The sequence below is a fragment of the Magnolia sinica genome, chromosome 4 (assembly GCF_029962835.1).
Source record: "Magnolia sinica isolate HGM2019 chromosome 4, MsV1, whole genome shotgun sequence".
In the NCBI taxonomy this organism is placed as follows: Eukaryota; Viridiplantae; Streptophyta; class Magnoliopsida; order Magnoliales; family Magnoliaceae; genus Magnolia; species Magnolia sinica.
The window spans coordinates 18,620,170-18,640,501 of NC_080576.1; the positions used below are offsets into that span (position 1 = coordinate 18,620,170).

The 20,332-nt window shown below is 37.9% G+C and overlaps 1 protein-coding gene across 1 annotated transcript; it reads right to left on the minus strand.

Moving 5' to 3' along the window:
• Positions 1–15,793: 15,793 nt before the first annotated feature.
• LOC131244392 (clavaminate synthase-like protein At3g21360) lies at positions 15,794–17,830 on the minus strand. The gene is made up of 3 exons (XM_058244005.1): positions 17,491–17,830; positions 16,936–17,192; positions 15,794–16,203 (listed from the first exon to the last, which is right to left on the minus strand). Exons 1-3 carry the CDS (start codon positions 17,821–17,823, stop codon positions 15,858–15,860), a joined length of 936 nt encoding a protein of 311 aa, XP_058099988.1. The 5' UTR covers positions 17,824–17,830; the 3' UTR covers positions 15,794–15,857.
• Positions 17,831–20,332: the final 2,502 nt, after the last annotated feature.

The window sequence follows — 20,332 nt, forward strand, 5'->3', positions numbered from 1 at the left end:
AGGCCGTGAAGGTGCATGCAATGCACTCACATGTACGGCTAAACTCCTGTGCAGGCATGCATTCAAATAATATTACCAGTGAGTGCTTACTCGACCTCAAGCCTCACACGTGCCTTTCTACCATAGTTTAGGTCATGTGCAGATCAGGTGTCCATCCATATACGTCACGTATACATTCAACATACATTCAACGTAACCTATCACTCATGCATGTATTACTTGCATCCATGCATGTATAACAGATAATGTAGTGTCATGAACCTTATCGCACACCCATCATACATGTATGCATGCATACTACTATTACAGGTACTAACTAGTCATGCATCTCACGTGTACATACACACATGTCATGTATTCAAGTCATTCAACGTGACATGCATACATGCAATCTGTAACCCACAAAAGGCATGGGCCCATATCACTTCAAAATGGTGCCCTATGGACCCACGATGTTGCATGTACCTCATCCAAGTGCACGGTATAGATATAGTACATACATCATGGCTGGTCCACGTCCTCAAATGGACGGCTGGTATAAATCACATAAATCTGATCAGACCCACATGACTGGCTGATGTCAAACAGCTGCACTAGCTGCGTGGGACCCACCGTCCCCGGTTTGGACGGTCTGGATGAAATCAAGGTGGATCCCACGTGTGGATACACGTACATCATGCACACTCCACCGTCCAGCCTATCTGGACGGTGTGGAATAAAACACACATCATGGCTGATCCACGTCCTCGAATGGACGGCTGGATACAATACATCAAATGGTGGGCCACGTCCTCAAACAGATGGACGTCTTGAATATAAAATTCGTACATCAAGGTGGGTCCCACATGGGCCCACCAGACATATATATATGTTGTGTATATATATACATATATAATATTATATAATATTACTTTATCTTCCTTTCTTCCATCTTCTTTTTCCCTTTTTTTTTTTTTGAAAATAGGTTCCAGCGTCCAGACCTGGACGCTGGACAAATCGACGACTTGATATTCACATTCATGTATGTGGAGTCCACACGTGCGTGGGTCCCACAGCTGCTCTGCAGCATGGATAAATCACATATATCATGAGTGGGGTCCACAGGACCTGCTGACGTGCGGTAGTAAGGTACATCAGCCGATCCACTCCCACCGTCCAGAGATTGTACGGTGGGGATAAACAACATCAAGTTGATTTCCCACTGTCCTCAGATGGACGGTGAGATTAGAACCACCATCAGGTGGGGTCCAGCCCACGTGGCCCACAAATATAGTAAAAATGGACGGACGGCTTGGATGTTCATGTACAGGAGGGTGGCTCTCACCAATCACCGTCCATTGAATGTTCAGCGAATACATCTGGTGGACCCCATCTCCACACGTGTAACACGTGTGGAGTGGGCCCCACAACAGACGGGCAGCATGGGTTAAAAACCCATATGTTGCAGTGCCAACACAATAGTTGGATGAACCTGCCGTTTGTGTTCCCTCACGCCCAGGGGCCTGCTGACATCCTGGATATAACTGGTATCATGGTGGTCCCATGATTTGGGTGGTGTGGATCACCTCAAAATTACAGCAGAACCCACACGTCCTACGCTGTCTTGAACGGTGGGGATGAATACATGCATCAAGGTGGCACACGTGGGTGAGCCACCAGGAATTGAATCAAGCTGATATTTCTGCTTTCTTTGGTGTAGTCCAGCAGCCTTTGCTACTGGATGCTCCATAGCTTGGACGGTCTGAGTGCTATATTTTTATCAAGGTGGGGTCCACGTACATGTGGCCCACCAGTCACACATTTCAAGGTGGGGTCCATCTCGTGGACGGCATGGATCAAGTGGGCCATAAAAAAGAGAGAGAGAGAGAGAGATAGGGAGATCGGATGATGGAGGGACCCCGCCACTAAGGGCCCCTCATAGATACAAAACATACATCAAGATGGGTCCCACCACAAGTGGCCCCTCAAACCATCAAAATCACACAAATCAAACCTTAGAAAAACACCAACTATGATCCAAAGGTCAAGATCTACTCAAAATAAATTCACCCACCTCGAGATCTCTTCTTCCTTCTTCCGCCAATGTGTGATAGAGTCCCAAAGAAGCAATTTCAATGGTGGAGATGATCATTGGATGGTGGAGATGGGAGATAGGGAGGTGGGCCACACTAGCTCTCTCATGGGAGCCATGGACGTGGGTTGCTCCATGGAGGGATTGCTTAGAGGAAAAGAGATGAGAGAGGAAGTGATGTAAGAGAAGTGATGGGAGAGAGATGGTGAGGTGATGGGAAAGTTGACTTTAGGTAAGGGTGATGTAAGAGAGGGATGTTGCTTGTACTTGATGGGATGGAGTACTTAACTTTTGATATGATTGATGGGACATTCTCTTGGGATTGCAACGCGCGGCATTTTTCCTTGAACTGAATGCAGGTCCACATCCCCTGCCAGGGTACCGGATCGGTATGCAAGACGCGGTATTAGAATCGCAGCGACGACGCGGTCCACTGGTACAAGTCTCGGGTTGAGCTAACTCAGATATACGGGACACATTATAGGGTCACGCGCAAATGCTGATAACTGATCGGAGGTCGCCGAAATTCGACCGGGATGACTGTGGAAGCCTACGGAACAGTACAGGCTAGGATACGGGTCTTACAGTGTTGGTCATACACAATCGTTATATGGAGTCACTCGATGGAGTGTTGTGGCGAGGGCATGCATCATATCATCTATCATGCATATATATTAACAAGATTAGTTAGGTATTTATGAATGATTGCTTTTCATTAAGTTCATAATAAAACTAATGCTTGTTACAACTTAAGACTAATAACACCCACTGAGTTGATCACTCACTCCCAATCTAGGATGGTATTTTAGAACACCAACCAGACTCTTTTATAGTTGCAGGTGACGAAGAGTAGGAGGAACCTGACGGCACGAGCCTTGGCGAGGAGGATGGGCTGTTCTACTTTCAATTGATGGGTGACTCTTTATCGGCTTGATAGGCAGGATTTGGATCGCTGAGTGGTGGATTCAGCTCTATTCTTTTTGGACATATCATTCTTTTTGTGGTTTTATTGGGCAACGCCTTGTGCGACCCATTTATATTCTTTTAGACTTGTATATATTTGTAGTAGACTAGTTGTGATTGTGCTTCATATTTCAAGTAATTTCATGCTACGCATTTAAACCTGATTAAACACAAATTAGTAAAAATTGGTTATAAGTGATACCCGAGAACTTGGGAGTCGAGCGTATGCACGACTCCCAATTTTCAAGGTGTTACATAACCACACATACACCAATGACTCATCTCGACCTTCTACGCCAAGTGATACTAATACTTGCGTAAAAATCTAAGATTTTCTTATTAAACACTTTTATATCTAACTAATGCGGCTCATCCGATGGTCAGATTGATCTGAAAATTAGGGCCCGTGTATATTTTGGTCATAGGGATCATATTATCCATACAGATCTAATCTAATTTGAACAGATGCACACCAATTACAATCACAAAATTTTAGACTTCCCTCACATTTACATCGTATTTGTCCATAATTCAATGTAATGAACGTATGGCCGATCCACATCTTTCATTGCATACATCGAACCAAATTACATTAAATGTATAAAAATACTAAAAGAATGACAATATACATACCTGCTCTAAGTTATCCAAAATTTCATTTCTTCATTTCTCTGTTGAAGTGAAATTACTCTTACACACTCAGGAAAAGGAAAACTAACTTAGTGATTGAAACTTGAGAGATACATGAAATGGTTAAGGGTATATATAAGGGATAATAGTTAGAGATATGGGTAAGATAATGGTAAGATAAGATAGAGATAAGACTATAAGATATGGATAAGATAAAAATAAAAATTAGATAAGATAAGATAAAAATAAATAAATAAGATAGATAAAAATTAGATAAGATAAAAATCTTTATTATTATTAAATTTGAAATTTCATGAGCGTTACAATAAGTCTGCCCTATCATAATAATAATAATTATTATTTTGACATGGTCCCTAAATTGAGATTACACATTTAATTGTTAGAGTGAATTTTGCATACAAATTATGATGGGCCCTCTTATTTTTAACGGGGCCCACCATAATACTTGTGTAAGATCCACTCATATCATTAGATCTTTCGTGGCATATATATTAGGTAGAAGAAGAATGCTTCTAATCTATTTTCATTGAAATAAAAAGTTGAGAGAGAGACTTCCACCATTTGATTTTTATTGGCTACAATAATTCACTCCAAGCATTAATTTTCACTTAAAATTATAAGCTTATGGTAAGAATTTCGTACTCATCCTTGATTAATACTACAAGAAATCCTACTTTTAGCGACGAAAATTTTCGCCGCTAAAAGACCGACGCAAAAACTTTTTAACAACGAAAAATTTGAATTGTTGCCAAAGGTAAGCTTTTTAGCGATAAAAATTTTCATCGCTAAAAAACTTTAGCGAGGAATATATTTGTCGCTAAAAATAATTAGAAAACTTTTAGCGACGAATATTTTCGTAGCTAAAAAATAAGTGTTAAACTTTTAGCAACGAATTTTTTTGTTCTAAAAATAATTAGAAAACTTTTAGCGACGAATATTTTCGCCGCTAAAAAATAAGTGTTAAACTTTTAGCGATGAATTTTTTTCGTAGCTAAAAATAATTAGAAAGCTCGCTAAAAATAATTACAAAACTTTTAGCACGTAAAACTTTTAGCGACGAATATTTTCGTAGGTAAAAGTCTCTTTTTAAAAAAAAAAAAAAATATATTCTAGCACAAAATTCTGCACAAATTCCTGATATACACCTGTTACAATAAATTTCACAGATATTCTTCCTGATATACACCTGTTATATAATATATTTCATCATATTCACATTTACATCCATCTAAACCCAAACTATGTAAATCCATCCAAACATAAACTACATCCATCCAAACACAAACAATCTTATCCACATCACATTCATCCACACATAAATACATATAAGTTTAACATCATAAATAAAATATAAAAAATTATTCAAAAGTTGATTGGACTGTCCATTTTGTCCAACATAACTTGATATTTTGTTGGCTCTATTTTTTATTTTCTTGAAAAAAAATGCTCCAAATGACAGATGAATCATGTTTAGAGCCCAGTGTAGATAATGTATAGTGAAGCACCCTCAATCCCTTGATCCAAAAGCTATGGTTTGAAGGTATTGGCTAAATCTTTGACCCTGCACATACGTTGTATCTGAAAATGATCCGCCACACTCAAAGCCACAATTTTAATGAACCTGCATAGCTCATGATCATACTTCATCCAAATCACGTGTTGTAGATTGACTTTGGTGAGCTAATGTAGATCTTTTCTAACAAATCACCTCAATCCATTGAGCCAAAATCCATCTATCTCTAATCTTAGTACAAAGACTATAGAAGCTAACTATCCTTTATTAGGATTAATTTAGAGCAGTTCTAAACTTGCATAGTTCCTGTAAAAGACTCTAAAAATACTAACATGGAAAATCTTCTCCAAGTGAAACATGTGCATAATATGTGAAAAAACTGTTAGGATATCCCTACTTGTCAAATCTCAGTCAAAAGCATGTGTAGTTGAGCTGGGATGAACTGTTGAGCCTCTTGGAAGACCCAAAATAAGCGGAATAAAAAGGTAAAACTAAAAAGAGTTATCATAAGGAAAGCATGATGCACATTGATTTTCAGTTATGAATTTGAGTTTATTAATAGAAAGAAAAGGAAAGAGGAAAAAGAAAAGAAAAAGCATCCAATGAAATGAGTATAAGTTATAGGTTTAGGTTTAGGTTATGTTATAGGTCAAGGTTTAGGGAATTGACTTTAGGTTTAAGTTAGGTTATAGGTTAAGGTTTAGGGAATTGAGTTTAGGTTTTAGGTTATAGGTTATACGTTATAGGTGAATGTTTATGTTTAGGTTATAGGTTTAGGTTTAGGTTAAAGGTTTAGGGTTAGGTTATAAGTTTTGGGATTTGAGAATAGGTTTAGGTTATAAGCATAGGTTTATGTTTATGTTATAGGTTATAAGTTTATGTTAATGTTGTAGGTTATAGGTTTAGGTTTAGGGATTTTAGAATACATTTACGTTTTAGGTTTAGGTTTAGGTTTAGGTTTTACATTTAGGTGAAGGTTACAGGTTTAGGTTTAGGTTTAGGTTTTAGGTTATAAGTATAGGTTATAGGTTTAGGTTTAGGTTAAGTTATAGGTTAAGGTTTAGGGAATTAAATTTAGGTTATAGGTTATAGGTTAAGGTTTAGGTTATAGGTTAAGATTTAGGTTTATGTTTAGGGAATTGAGAATGGGATTTGAGATCGGGTTTATGTTTGGGTTTTAGGTTTAGGTTTAGGTTATAGGTTATAAGTGTAGGCTTAGGTTTAGGTTTTAGGTTTAGGTTTAGGTTATAGGTTTTGGGATTTGAGAATATGTTTAGGTTATAAATATAGGTTTTGGTTATAAGAATAGGTTTAGGTTATAAGTATAGGTTTAGGTTTAGGTTTAGGTTAAGGTTATAGGTTTAAGTTATATGTTTAGGTTTAGGTTATAAGTGTAGGTTATAGGTTTAGGTTTAGGTTAGATTATATGTTAAGGTTTAGGGAATTGAGTTTAGGTTATAGGTGTACATTATAGGTTAAGGTTTAGGTTTAGGTTAAGGTTTAGGCTTAAGTTTAGGTTGGTTTTGGGATTTGAGAATAGGTTTAGGTGAAGGTTATAAGTTTATGTTTAGAAAATCAGGTTCGGGTTCGGGATCGGGTTTATGTTTGGGTTTTCAAGTTTAGGTTTAGGTTTAGGTTAGGGAATTGAGATTAGGATTAGGTGTAGGTTAAGGTTTAGGGAATTGAGAATAGGTTAAGGTTTAGGTTTAGAAAATCGGGTTCGGGTTCGAGATCGAGTTTACGTTTGGGTTTTAAGTTTAGGTTTAGGTTATAGGTTATAAGTGTAGGTTTATGTTTAGGTTATAGGCATTCGGTTAAAGGTTTAGGTTTAGGTTATAGGTTTTGGGATTTGAGAATAGATTTAGGTTATAGGAATAGGTTTAGGTTATAAGTATAGGTTTAAGTTTAGGTTTTATGTTTAGGTTAAGGTTATAGGTTTAACTTATATGTTTAGGTTTAGGTTATAAGTGTAGGTGATATGTTTAGGTTATAAGTTAAGGTTTAGGGAATTGAGTTTAGGTTTTAAGTTTAGGTTATAAGTTAAGGTTTAGGTTTAGGTTTTAGTTTAGGTTATAGGTTTTGGGAATTGAGAATAGGTTTAGGTGAAGGTTATAAGTTTAGGTTTAGGAAATCGAGTTCGGGTTCAGGATCGGGTTTAGGTTTGAGTTTTCAAGTTTAGGTTTAAGTTTAGGTTAGGGAGTTGAGATTATGATTAGGTGTAGGTTAAGGTTTAGGGAATTGAGAATATGTTTAGGTTAAGGTTATAAGTTTAGGTTTAGGAAATCGGGTTCGGGTTCGGGTTTAGGGTTGGGTTTTCAAGTTTAGGTTTATATTAAGGAGTTGAGATAGTGATTAGGTGTAGGTTTAGGGATCTGAGAATACATTTAGGTTTTAGGTTTAGGTTTAGGTTTTAGGTTTAGGTTAAAGTTATAGGTTTAGGTTTAGGTTATAGGTTATAGCTTTAGGGAATTGAGAATAGGTTATAGGTTATAGATTTACAGAATTAATAATAGGTTAAGGTTTAAGTTTAGGAAATCGAATTTGGGTTCGGGATCAGGTTTAGGTTTGTGTTTTCAAATTTAGGTTTAGATTTAGGTTTAGGTTAAGGAGTTGAGATTAGGATTAGGTGTATGTTTAGGTTTAAGGATTTGAGAATACATTTACGTTTTAGGTTTAGGTTTAGGTTAAGGTTATAGGTTTAGGTTATAGGTTTAGGTTTAAGTTATAGGTTATAGCTTTAGAGAATTGAGAATAGGTTAAGGTTTAGGTTTAGGAAATCGGGTTTGGGATCGGGTTTAGGTTTGGATTTTCAAGTTTAGGTTTAAGTTTAGGTTTGGGAGTTGAGATTAGGATTAGGTGTAGGTTTAGGTTTAGGGATTTGAGAATACATTTAGGTTTTAGGTTTAGGTTATGGTTATAGGTTTAGGTTTAGGTTATAGGTTTAAGTTTAGGTTATAGGTTTAGGTTATAGGTTTTGGGATTTGAGTATAAGTTTAGGTTATAAGTATGAGGTTAATGTTGTAGGTTATAAGTTTAAGTTAATGTTGTAGGTTATAGATTTAGGTTATAGGTTAAGGTTTAGGTTATAGGTTTAGGTTTAGGGATTTGAGAATACATTTAGGTTATAGGTTATAGGTTTAGGGATTTGAGAATACATTTAGGTTATAGGTTTAGGTTTAGGTTATAGGTTTGGTTATAGCTTTAGGGAATTGAGAATAGGTTAAGGTTTAGGTTTAGGAAATCGGTTTCGGGTTCGGGATCGGGTTTAGGTTTGGATTTTCAAGTTTAGGTTTAGGTTAAGGAGTTGAGATTAGGATTAGGTTATAAGTATAGGTTTTGGGATTTGAGAATATGTTTAGGTTAAGATTATAAGTTTAGGTTTAGGTTATAAGTAAATGTTTAGGTTTAGGTTATAAGTATAGGTTTTAGGATTTGAGAATAGGTTTAAGTTATAAGTATAGGTTTTGGAATTTGAGAATAGGTTTAAGTTAAGGTTATAAGGTTAGGTTATAGGTTAAGGTTTAGGGCATTGAGAATAGGTGTAGGTTTATGTTTAGGAAATCGGGTTCGAGTTTAGGTTTGGGTTATAAGTATAGGTTTAGGTTATATAAGTTAAGGTTCAGGTTTAGGTTATAAGTATAGGTTTTGGGATTTGAAAATAGGTTTAGGTTAAGGTTATAAGTATAGGTTTAGGTTATAAGTATAGGTTTTGGGATTTGAAAATAGGTTTAGGTTAAGGTTATAAGTTTAAGTTTAGGTTATAAGCATATGTTTAGGTTTATGTTATAAGTATAGGTTTTGAGATTTGAGAATAGGTTTAGGTTAAGGTTATAAGTTTAGGTTAGGTTATAAGTTTAGGTTTATGTTTAGGTTATAAGTATAGGTTTTGGGATTTGAGAATAGGTTTAGGTTAAGGTTATAAGGTTAGGTTATAGGTTAAGGTTTATGTTAGGTTTAAGTTATAGGTTAGGTTATAGGTTATAGGTTATAGGTTTAGGTTAATGTTATAAGTTTAGGTTTAGGTTATAGGTTATAGCTTTAAGGAATTGAGAATAGGTTAAGGTTTAAGTTTAGGAAATAGGGTTCGGGTTCGAGATCGGGTTAAGGTTTGGGTTTTCAAGTTTAGGTTTAGGTTTAGGTTAGGGGGTTGAGATTAGGATTAGGTGTAAGTTTAGGTTTAGGGATTTGAGATTAGAATTAGGTGTAGGTTTAGGTTTAGGGATTTGAGAATACGTTAAGGTTTAGGTTTAGGAAATTGGGTTCGGGTTTACAATCGGGTTTACGTTAAGGTGTAGGTTTAGGTTTTAGGTTTAGGTTATAGGTTTAGGTCATAGGTTTAGGTTTAGGCTATAGGTTTAGGTTATAGGTTTAGGGTTTAGGTTTAGTTTTAGTTTTAGGTTATAAGTTATAGGTTTAGGTTTAGGTCATAGGTTTAGGTTTACGTTATAGGTTTAGGTCATAGGTTTAGGTTTAGGGAATCAGGTTCATGAGTGCATGTATAAAAAAAAAGTGCAGCAAATACCACCTGGGGTCTATGTGGAGGGCATGTGTCTGCTTAAATGAACTTTTTAATATTTCTATGAAAAATCAAATTCTAAAGTCCAAGCTAAGTGCTAGAACTATGTTTCAAATCCGCATTTGCGATTTCTTAAGTATTTTGTTAGTTTTCCATAAGTATTTACTCGAAGGCCGGATGGGTGGGCCCACAAGAAATAAGAGCATGTACATGATTTGTATAGACTTTTTAAAGCCGAAGATGGATGTCGTTTAGCAGTCCGCCCAGACACTATGTGAGTGAGTTGAAACTAATCCACCTCTTTGATCCACAATTGGGATGGCCCACTAAATATGATTAGTGATTTTGATTATGTTTTTGGAGCCCATGGACGACCCATTGTTTTGACCCTCTCTTTTCTCTCTTTTATCTGCTCAATTCATATATATATCTTTCATATGTTTTCTCCTGGTGAATTTCTTTCTTTATAGTAGAAATTGACCTTTATATAAAGAATTTGTCATGTGATCAACAGATGGTCTTCTTTGGTCCTTGCAAGCCGCTGTAAGGCTTACACAGGCACACAGGCATTGAGGCTTACATGGCAGGAAACGGATATCATTTCTTCAAATTTTTGTTTCCATATGATCAACAAACTTTAATATGGACGGTGAAGATCATTTACACAAAAATGGTACAATCAGCAATTTGATCCATCTAGTTGAAAGGGCCCACCATGGTTGGTTATGATTCCAAAAGAGTCAATTTTGTAAGGCATTCCTAACCATCACATCCATGTCTTAGAAAAGGCATGGCTCCAAAAATAATTCCAAATGCATTATTTATTTATTTTTAAGTATGATTACTTATGAAATGTGTTCTAATGGACAGTTCACATCGTATGAATTAGACTGTTCAAGTGACCCGATGCAAGTAAGAGCACCATAACTTTCTCTCTCAAAGCATTGGAGCATTGGCCACCGTGTTGGCTGCACGTACCATCAATCCCATCCACTGATCCACCTTCTCTGATAATTCCCACCGTACGTAGCCAGCTTCGCCTATCTGATATGTTACTGGTATTTCCAATCGTTAATTCCCACCGTATGTGGCCGGTCTTGCCAATCAGATACGTTGCCGGCTTCACATTGTTAAAATCACGGTTATCTCTTTTATGCTTCTATTGATGAAATCCTTATTTCCCACTTAAATGCTCCTGACATATCTATTGATCAAGTGGGCCACACATGCACAAACAAGTACACTTAAGATGGATGAAACAAATGGTCTGTATTAAAGATAATATCGACATGTGTACGTATGAAGTCTTGAGCCCAATCTCAGCTTGAGAATTGATCGGGCCATACAAGTTAGGCCCATACCGGCCCATGGGCCAAGCTGACAGGTCGATAGCCGGGTCAGGCTCTTTGGGCCGAGGGGTCACACTCCAACAGTTAAAATGAACGCACTCCAAATGTTTGATGCTCCAATCTCCACCACATTTGCGGCATGCCTCTGGTCAGTGGTAATCATTTGCCAGAACAACGTTATCAGCGCGCAAAACCCTCTTAAGGAAAATCCTGACCGTCTGATTGCATTCATGCGCACAACTACAGTTTTTGGCATGCATTTACACAACCTTTAACATCCAAATTCTGGGACCCACTGTAGATGGAGCATAGCAAAAAACGTATGATGAGCCATCAATCCTAACCATTAGATCGGAGTCCTTCAGCAAGTGCATGAAAAGGTGCTATAAAGTGCTAATGAATCTTCATTTAGATCAAATAAGAAAAAAAGATAATATCAAGCTAACATTCCATTATATTTATAAGAAGAGAAACAATACATTCTCTTTCATATCTCTAAACTCGAGCATGAGGCAGATTCATTTACGGAGTAGTGATACAAGTGTCTAGGGACCACTCTCCCACACCTGAATGATCCTGACCGCATGATCAACGCCCATCAGCATCGCCAATGTCGTGTGATCACTGGGCACACGCATTCTCAACATGTATGACCCTTACACGTTTGCAACAAGATGATGACAGAGGTGAGACTTACACACAGACTTACAATCTTTTTTTTTTTTTTTAAATTTAAATTTATTTATTTATTTTACATTTATCTTCTTATACTTAGTCTTAGCATAGATCGCTACTATCCAGCCCCATCGCTATATTATTATAGAATCAGATTAAATATCTACAGCCCTAAGTTGCTGGATCTTGATTAATTGAGTTCTTACTTGGATTATCATCTTTCTGGTCATATTCTATTGACCACTTACCTCGATCATATATTCTTACAGACGGATCATGTATTTATCTATCGTTTTGTTTATTTCTTAAGTTTATTTTGACATTCTATCAATTGTAATAAGCTTTACTGAAATATTAATAAACTTGTTATTGTTTTAGCTTTCTTTTATTTATTTATTTTTCTTTATTCTTTTAAGTAATATATTGACTATGATTACTAGTGAAAGAACAAGTCCTTAAACACAAGGTAAAAAAAATCCATTAGGAAAGACTCACCCATACTCTTTCGTAAATTGCCTGATCGCTAATTACAACCTGTGATTGGCTCGATAGTTGGATTTCCGAATCCAGTCTTACTCAACCATTTCAACACGAGGTTCACCTGTGTTCAATCAAATATTAAGTCAAATACAACTTTGGCACGCCCTTACTTCCTAATCAGTCATGTAAAGCGAATACATGCCCTTAATCACACTGCGGCCTTGTGTTTGATTGAATTGTGCAATCAGATGGGTATTGGTCCGTTAAATATGGACTATTGATTGTGTTTTATTTTAACTGTTGATCATCTATCCATTGATAGATGGTTGGTCATGTGTAATGAAGACCATTATGAGTTAGTATGGGTTGAAGGTTTTAAAAGTGTAAAGAAAAGGCTCAAATGAACATGAGTGGATGTAAGAAGAGACTTGATGACTTATGGTCTAACTAAAGTCATGGCCACAAATAAAGTGGAGTCGCAAAAAAGGATTCATGTAGCTTACCTCAATTAACTAAGATAAGGCTTAGATAATGATGATAAATTAAATATCTACAGATCGGCTGTCATTTTGGATTGTGGTTAATCTATAGCCGGGCCCACAATTTTTAAGTGATGGAAAAGAATATACACTGGATCACTGGTGCATGGAAGAAGATTGCAGTCTGGTCATTTCATTTTACACGTGCACACACTCCTGTTGCCCTAGCTTGTGATACTTGCCTTAGAAGTGCTTGTCAGAGGAGAAGATTTTCAAATCTGAGAATATAAAACAGAACCGAAAGAATAAAAAAAATGGAATTGTTGGTATTTCGGCTAATCTTACTCTGGAGGAGAAGCTATTGATTTTGATTCGCATTGAAATGTGGTCATGTTTTATCAAGTGATTATCTTCTTTTCTTTTCAAGGCAAAAAAATTTCACGTTTTTGTGCACCTGATCATTGGTGCTGTTTTAAGAGGCTTTCTGATCAAGTGGGCCAACACCGTGGATGGGCCATGGCTAAGAAAAGGCAGTAAACGTTCTATGTAGCTTGTTTGTTTGTTCATTAGTTAAATAAGCTGCAATCAAACCAATGATTGAATCCTATGCTTCGTGTGCGTTTGGCCATGGACTCAGGTTGGGCCATGGGCCGGTTGGGCTCATATCATATTGGTATTCGCATGGGTAATAGTGCTAACGAATCTTAGGATATGGTCGTTCAACCTATTTGATTTGGGGGAACTTTGGCTTAGTAATAGTGGGATCCATAGTTTAGTCATTTTTATTTGAGTTTATATATCCACTTGCACAATTTCTTAGCGCCTGAGAAATTAACCATCGTCTTACTCTACCATGGTATTAAAAAACTCCTTGAAAAAAATGATAAGGTCAACTTCAACATCACGAGGCAAATAGTATCTTGACTCCTACTTGATGCAGGGATGGACGTGATGAGGTCGATCTCTGTCTTCCTCAAGGATAACTGCTTCGAATCCACAAAGCTTTTCTAAACTCTTCACATAGACTTCTCAAAACCACGAGAAAAAAGTAAGAAAATAGAAGACTTACTATAAATAGTAAACTTACTATTTATAGAAGGTGGTGATTCCTATTAATGTGCATGGTCTTTAGCCAAAACTAGTAAGTGTCCTATTTGTCTTTACCACGATGTTCTCCTAATCATTCTAAGCACTTTTCATGTTGGGCGCAACTCCTAAAGCCCAACCGATGAAGAGTTATAATTACCTAACTAAAACTTACTATAAATAGTAGAAACAGAAATTAAACAATAATTCAACCATCAATCTGATGGTATTTCGCAGATTCAGCGTGTGCTGGGTTGGGTGCCTAAAGTAGATCGTCCTACCCCAAAATCATATATGGCACGTCGGATAACTCATTCCGGTTTGTGAGATGGCCTTGATGGTCCGGATCACTTCCGCCTCCGATTGGGCCTTCTCTGATCCATCTTGCCATGAAACAGTCCGCGACCCACTCTACATCACTACTTTTGTTCAAATAAGCCCATGTTCATTGATCTGGAATCTAAAATGTTCATTTAGTGGACCCACCATGGATGGTTATAAACTGGACACTGCCATCTTTGGATCATCCTAAGTCATTTGGCAGCATGGAAATGGTGGTGACCAGTGCTAAGCTAAAAAGCAGGGGCATCTTGAATGGTGTCACTGATTCACCTGTTTTAAAATCCTTGAGTTAAAGGGGTGATTTCAAGACTTGACACGCTGCCACCCAATTACCACCATGCATGTCGCATGAAAATCAAGTATGTTTGACTTAAAATATTGGTGGACCTTACTGTAATGTTTAAGTGAAATCCACCGCGATCACCAGCACGTTGGCCATTTTAATTGTAGGGCTACAAAAAAAAAAAAAAACCAAACAGCCCGGTATATAATTAAATGGGCCATATGAAGGAAAATGAATATCATTAAATGGGCCATATGAAGGAAAATGACTCGAGAGACGGATGCCCAATCTTGAATTTTCAGGGCTCACTGATGATCATTTGAAATTCACTTCAACCATTAGATGCAATACTGAAATTTAGATCTTAGAACAAAAATTCAGGCCGATCCTTGATTCAGGTAGGCCACACAAAAGCAGACAGTTTGGAGGGCAAGTGTTACTATTTTTTTTTTAAAATTATTTATTTATTTATTTTTTAATATGGCTCATCTGAATCATGGGTTGGGTTAATTTTTGGCCCTATGGCTAAAATGGTGTGATGGACCTAGTAATCAGGGTGAGTTTTACATAGCTATCATGGTGGGCCATATGTGAGAATTTTTTTAAGTGTGCTTATGTACGTGTGTTTATGATAATGGATTTCTGTATTAAAATGGCCTGAATTTGACTTCAAGAATTAGTGGACCCCACTATAATATTTAAGTGAAATCCACCCCAAGGACCAAAAAATTCAGTTCAATTAATCCATGATTCAATGAGCCATGCAAAGGGAAATAGTTGGGAGAGAACTGCCCCTGTATTATTTCCAATTGTATGACATGCTTGAATCACGAGCTGAGCTAATTTTTGGGCCATACAATTGAAATGGAGCGGTGTACCTGTGGTTGGGATGGATTTTACATAAACGTTGTAATTGGCATGTGTGAGAACTATTCATGCATGATTGTGTTGAAGTAGTAACTTTTGCAAGAAAATTATCTAAAATTTGACTTCAAGAAATAGTGGGCCCTATCGTAATTTTTAAATGAAACCCTCCAAATCACCGGATGCATAACCTAATTTTAACCGTAGGAACCAAAAGTCAGTGTGGACCGTTATTCAAGTGAGAGATCGAACGGCAAACGGTGGAGAGAGGGACGGACGTATTATATTCGGTGCAACCATGCGCAAACCACAATCGAACTCGTGGCGTTGTCTCATGGGCAGGAACCTATACGGTCGATTCTCTTTATCTTCTACATTTTATAACATCAAGACAATTAGTATATCTTATCTTCCCGTCGTTGACAACAACTATAATTTTCTTAGAGCGGAAGTATCAATTGGCTGTCACGGTTGTATGCAGTTCAAAACGGACTGATATCGATTGGAACGTACAACACCATTTCTAAAAAGAGCATAAACTTCTTATAAACTTGATGAAATACAAGACCATACGCACATCTCAATTCATTTACATATTGACACCAACACTACACGCGGCGGCTTCCCAGGCCGCCTCGCATGTTGGATGCTAAGATTATCGACCAATAAGACATCACCCTTTTGCCAGCTCAGATCCACGTAGTTCTTGTCCAAGATTTTCTTGTAGGCTTCGATAGCCTCCCGAGGGAAAGGACTTCCATCGCCGAAGCTGATTTTAACATCTTTATCATTGCTGGTGTAGCCCAACATTGGCTTGAACCAAACTCTCCTTCCTCCCAACTCCCTTATAGGGTCCATCGGCCCGAATATGAACTCGGCACTTCCATCAGCGTGGAATTCCACGGAGTCGCATGCCAGCTTCTCTAGTGCCCTACAAAACAGTATACGATATAACTCAGCTTTCCAGCACAATGTTCAAGGGGAGGTTCTGAACTTAACACCTTCAATATCATTTTTCCTGCCAGCATGCAACTTTTGTATGAAATCAGTACCATGAAAACGATAGTCCCCACCATGAGGATATTCATTCTCAAAATTCAGGCTGATCTGAACACTATCTGGGCCACGCCTATATGTAGAATCAGATTTTTGTCCATTCACTCCAGTGCTGTGGTCCATCTGATGATCAAACCAGTGTGATTTTTGTTTAAGATGATCTTCATGATGGATCCTACTGTTTTCATGGTATTGATGTCCTACAAAAGTGGCACGTTGGCGGGAAAAATGGTACGGTACCTCAAGTTGTGGTACCTTGCCTGTAGGTGATCAGTTTTTAAACTCTGTAACCCCACTGGATGAAGTGATGGGTCCCACCCAATTTCGATTGGGAACCTATGTGTTGAAAATGGTTGGCCCTATCATTTGATTGGTGGATCCTTTGGCTTCATCCAATGCAAAGATGCTGTCCACGCATCTTATAAATCCTCCTTAAAGAATTACTTGATACTCTGGCAGACGGCTACTTTTTCATTTTTAGCTGTCCATTAGTTATCCACCAATCAGCGACTAGAAGAACACCAGTTCATTGTAATTATTGGCCTATGGCCCATCTAAAGTGGGACCCATGATCAGATCTATAATATTTATGAAAAATTCCTTGTACCTCTTTTCAGCTTCCACTTGGTCGTTAGTTTTTAGCACCTCTTTCCATGTCTTGCTAATGACCTTGTCGCCGGAATCCGCATCAGTTGCAGTTCTAATACGGAAAATGAACCCGACCTGGGATAATTTCGCTACGAAATCTGGCATAAGCTCCTCCATCTTCTCTACTATAATGTGGCTTGGCAATATCGACGTCTCACCACCTTCCGGCGATGGTTCCAAACAACAGAAGAAGATTTTCGAAGGGAACTCTTTTAACTGCATGAATGAAAATTTGGAAAACATGTGAACAGATTTTGGTAATAGAATTCGTGGCACAGTGTGGTGGTGCCGATATCAGAGTCGGATAAGGATGAGATAGTAGTTGCGAGTGGGGTCCACCTAAGATGATGGTCTGCAATTAGATCATGTATACCAAGGTTTTAAAACTCGGAAACTAGACTCAGTCTAGTAAGGAATTCCCTTGAGTTCTTTCGAGTCTTGAACTCGAACATGGGATTAAAGGTGATTTGAGAGAGAGAGAGAGAGAGAGAGAGAGAGAGAGAGAGAGAGAGACCAGGGACATCTCGTGATGAAAGTTGAGGAAATGATGGAGTGGGGCTTCATTGGCGGTGTAGATCCTGTCGTCCACCTTTACACGGGAGGCGATGCCCATGTAAGGCATGTCGTCCCACTTGAACGCTTCAACCACACGTGCGAAATCTTGGGCGGATGATACCTTAAAGCCCCTGAAGAGGATTGCTCCGTGCTGCTGCAGTAGATCTGAGAGCCACTCACGGTCACTTCGCACCATCTCAACTAGATCGCACGTGTTACGGGGGAGGAGCGTCTTTGGGAAGACCTTTCCCTCGAAAAACTCCTCCACGATCTTCCCATCTACGAACCCCATCTCTCTCTCTCTCTCTCTCTCTCTCTCTCTCTCTCTCTCTCTCTCTCTCTCTCTCTCTCTGATGATTGATATCCAAGTTCTGCAGGCGATATAGTTTTTACGACCCCTGCCACTAGCCCGGTGGCTGGTGGTCGGTGCTCCATGGGCCCCACCATGATATATGTGTTTCATCCGCGATGTTCATCCATTTTTACAGATCACTTTAGGGCTTTATACCAAAAATTAGAGGGATTGGACATCCACCATTAAAATCCTCCTGAGGCCCAATGTACTGTTTATTTGACATCCAATCTGTTTATTAGGTCATACAGACCTAGATGAAGGGAAAAACAAAGATTAGCTTGGTTAAAAACTTTTATAGCACCCAAGGATCACCTAGATGAAGGCAAATACAACTGATGTAGCGTATATGACTAGATTTTGGGTAGATTAGTTGCTTACTCAACAATTGCTTGTAGAATTTTGTAATCATCAGGCAATAATTAAAGGGTTAGGTTCTTCCTCTAAAAGTTAGTTGTGTATGTCCTTTCATAAGAAAGAATTTTTCAAAATACCAGTGTAATTAAACAAAAGGAAAAACTCACAATCAATCATTAAGAGCGACTGCAAGAACACATTTCTTGAAAGAATTGTGTGATATTGAATATGAGATAAATCCAACGAATGAGCTTAGATGTGGATTGCAACTAAGACAATCAGCTTAGAATTATCGTTGCTCATAAGATAAATAAAGATAAAAGATAGATTTGTTGTGACTTGATTGTGTTGGATTGGATTCTTGTTTTGACACTCTCTTTTGCTATTAGTAGATTTCTCTCGTAGCTTATTCTCCTAAATGCTTATTCCATTAGTTCAACAATTATAGCCATTGATTTTTTTTTCTAGGTTATTCTTTTTATTGCATTTCTTCTTATCGGCTATTCCTCTTTTCTTGACCAAGTTTTGTCTACTTATAAACACCTCTTATCTAGTTGGTTTGCTTTTAGACACCTTTCAACCACACCTTGATTTGCTTTCGAATATCTTTTAATTGTTCTTTATAATTTTAATTCTTATTTTATTATGTGGGGCCCACAGTGATATTTGTAAGAAATCTATACCGTCCATCAGTTGTGGGAGCTCATTTTAGGACATGATACCAAAAAATAGGTGGATCCAAAGCTCAAGTGTGCCGGATGAGAGGGAAAACCGAGAAAAGAGTTTCCTACCATTGAAACCTTCCTGTTATCTACCTTGATATTTATATGCCATCCAAACTATTTATAAGGTTATTCTCACTCCAATAAAGTGAAAACACCAAAAACTTATTCTGATATTAAACTCTGTGGCCATGCGAATGTTTCTAACAGTGGTCATTGAATCTACACTATTTCCTCTTGTAAGGGCTACTTGATTTTTGGATACACTTCATTTTTGGCCGCATGTCCTAAAATGAGCTCCCAAAACAGATGGACGGTGTGGATTTATCACAAACATCAATGTGGGACCCACCTAGCATGCCATACAAGAACTTAGAAATCCACGTCCCTTTTCTTGTGCAAAGATGCTTGCTCAATGCCCCTTGAGCTATGAGTTGAGACTTGAGAGGATGGATTGGCTACCCCCCCTACCACTAACTAATGGCTGGTGGTCGGTGCTCTGTGGACCCCACTATGATGTATTTATTTCATCCATACTATTCATCTATTTTTCTAGATCATTTTATGGTATTAAACCAAAAAATGAGGTATATCCCAATCTCAAGCAGACAACATTACAGAAAACAGTGTTGAATGAACATTGTACGGATCGGATCGGATCGAATCCTGGATCAGATTCATCCGAATTGGCCATTGATCAGAACTCGACTTGATGTACGGTCGGATCTGAGTGGGCCTACTCGATTCGAACCGATCCTGGCCTTCGGTTCGGATCGGATCGAATCGAGTTGGATAATTCTACCCAGCTCTATCTAGAGGCATGGTTTCAGAACTGGTTTATGGAAAATTTTTAGGAGATTTTCAAATTTTGACATTTTTATTGTGAATATCTAGCGGAAAATAAAATATTTAAAAATAATTGTAGTAAGTTATTGCATTTTAGGCCTACGGAACAAAATCCAGCCAGATTGGTAATTCAGTTCGACAGCACTGAGGAAACAGTTGGGAGGGGATGCCCAACCTGGATTTTTATGGGGCCCACGGTGATGATGATTACATAAAATCCACTTTGACCGGAAGTTTTTCCATCCGTCATTAGGCCTAGTACCCAAGAATCAGGTTGACATGTGATTCAAGTGGGCCGCATCCAAGGAAATAGTTGGGAGAGACGTCCACCCTTAATTTTTTATAAGCCCATCATGATGATTATGTTCAATCCACTTCAACCATTATCTGACTCAAGGGCCATTGTGATTAAGCCCATTCATGATTTAAGTGGCCACACAAAGAGAAAATTTGGAGTGTAAATATACCCCTGCACACTATTTCTACTTGTGTCATCCACCTCAATCATGGATATGGCTCATTTT

What these genes read in the sequence shown, in the direction of transcription:
- LOC131244392 (XM_058244005.1), bottom strand. Translation starts at nt 17,823, where the DNA reads ATGGGGTTCGTAGATGGGAAGATCGTGGAGGAGTTTTTCGAGGGAAAG. An exon ending in TTCATCACGAGATGTCCCTG is followed by an intron (nt 17,193 to 17,490) that starts GTCTCTCTCTCT and finishes TCATTCATGCAG; the next exon opens with TTAAAAGAGTTCCCTTCGAA. An exon ending in CAAGTGGAAGCTGAAAAGAG is followed by an intron (nt 16,204 to 16,935) that starts GTACAAGGAATT and finishes ACTGTTTTGTAG; the next exon opens with GGCACTAGAGAAGCTGGCAT.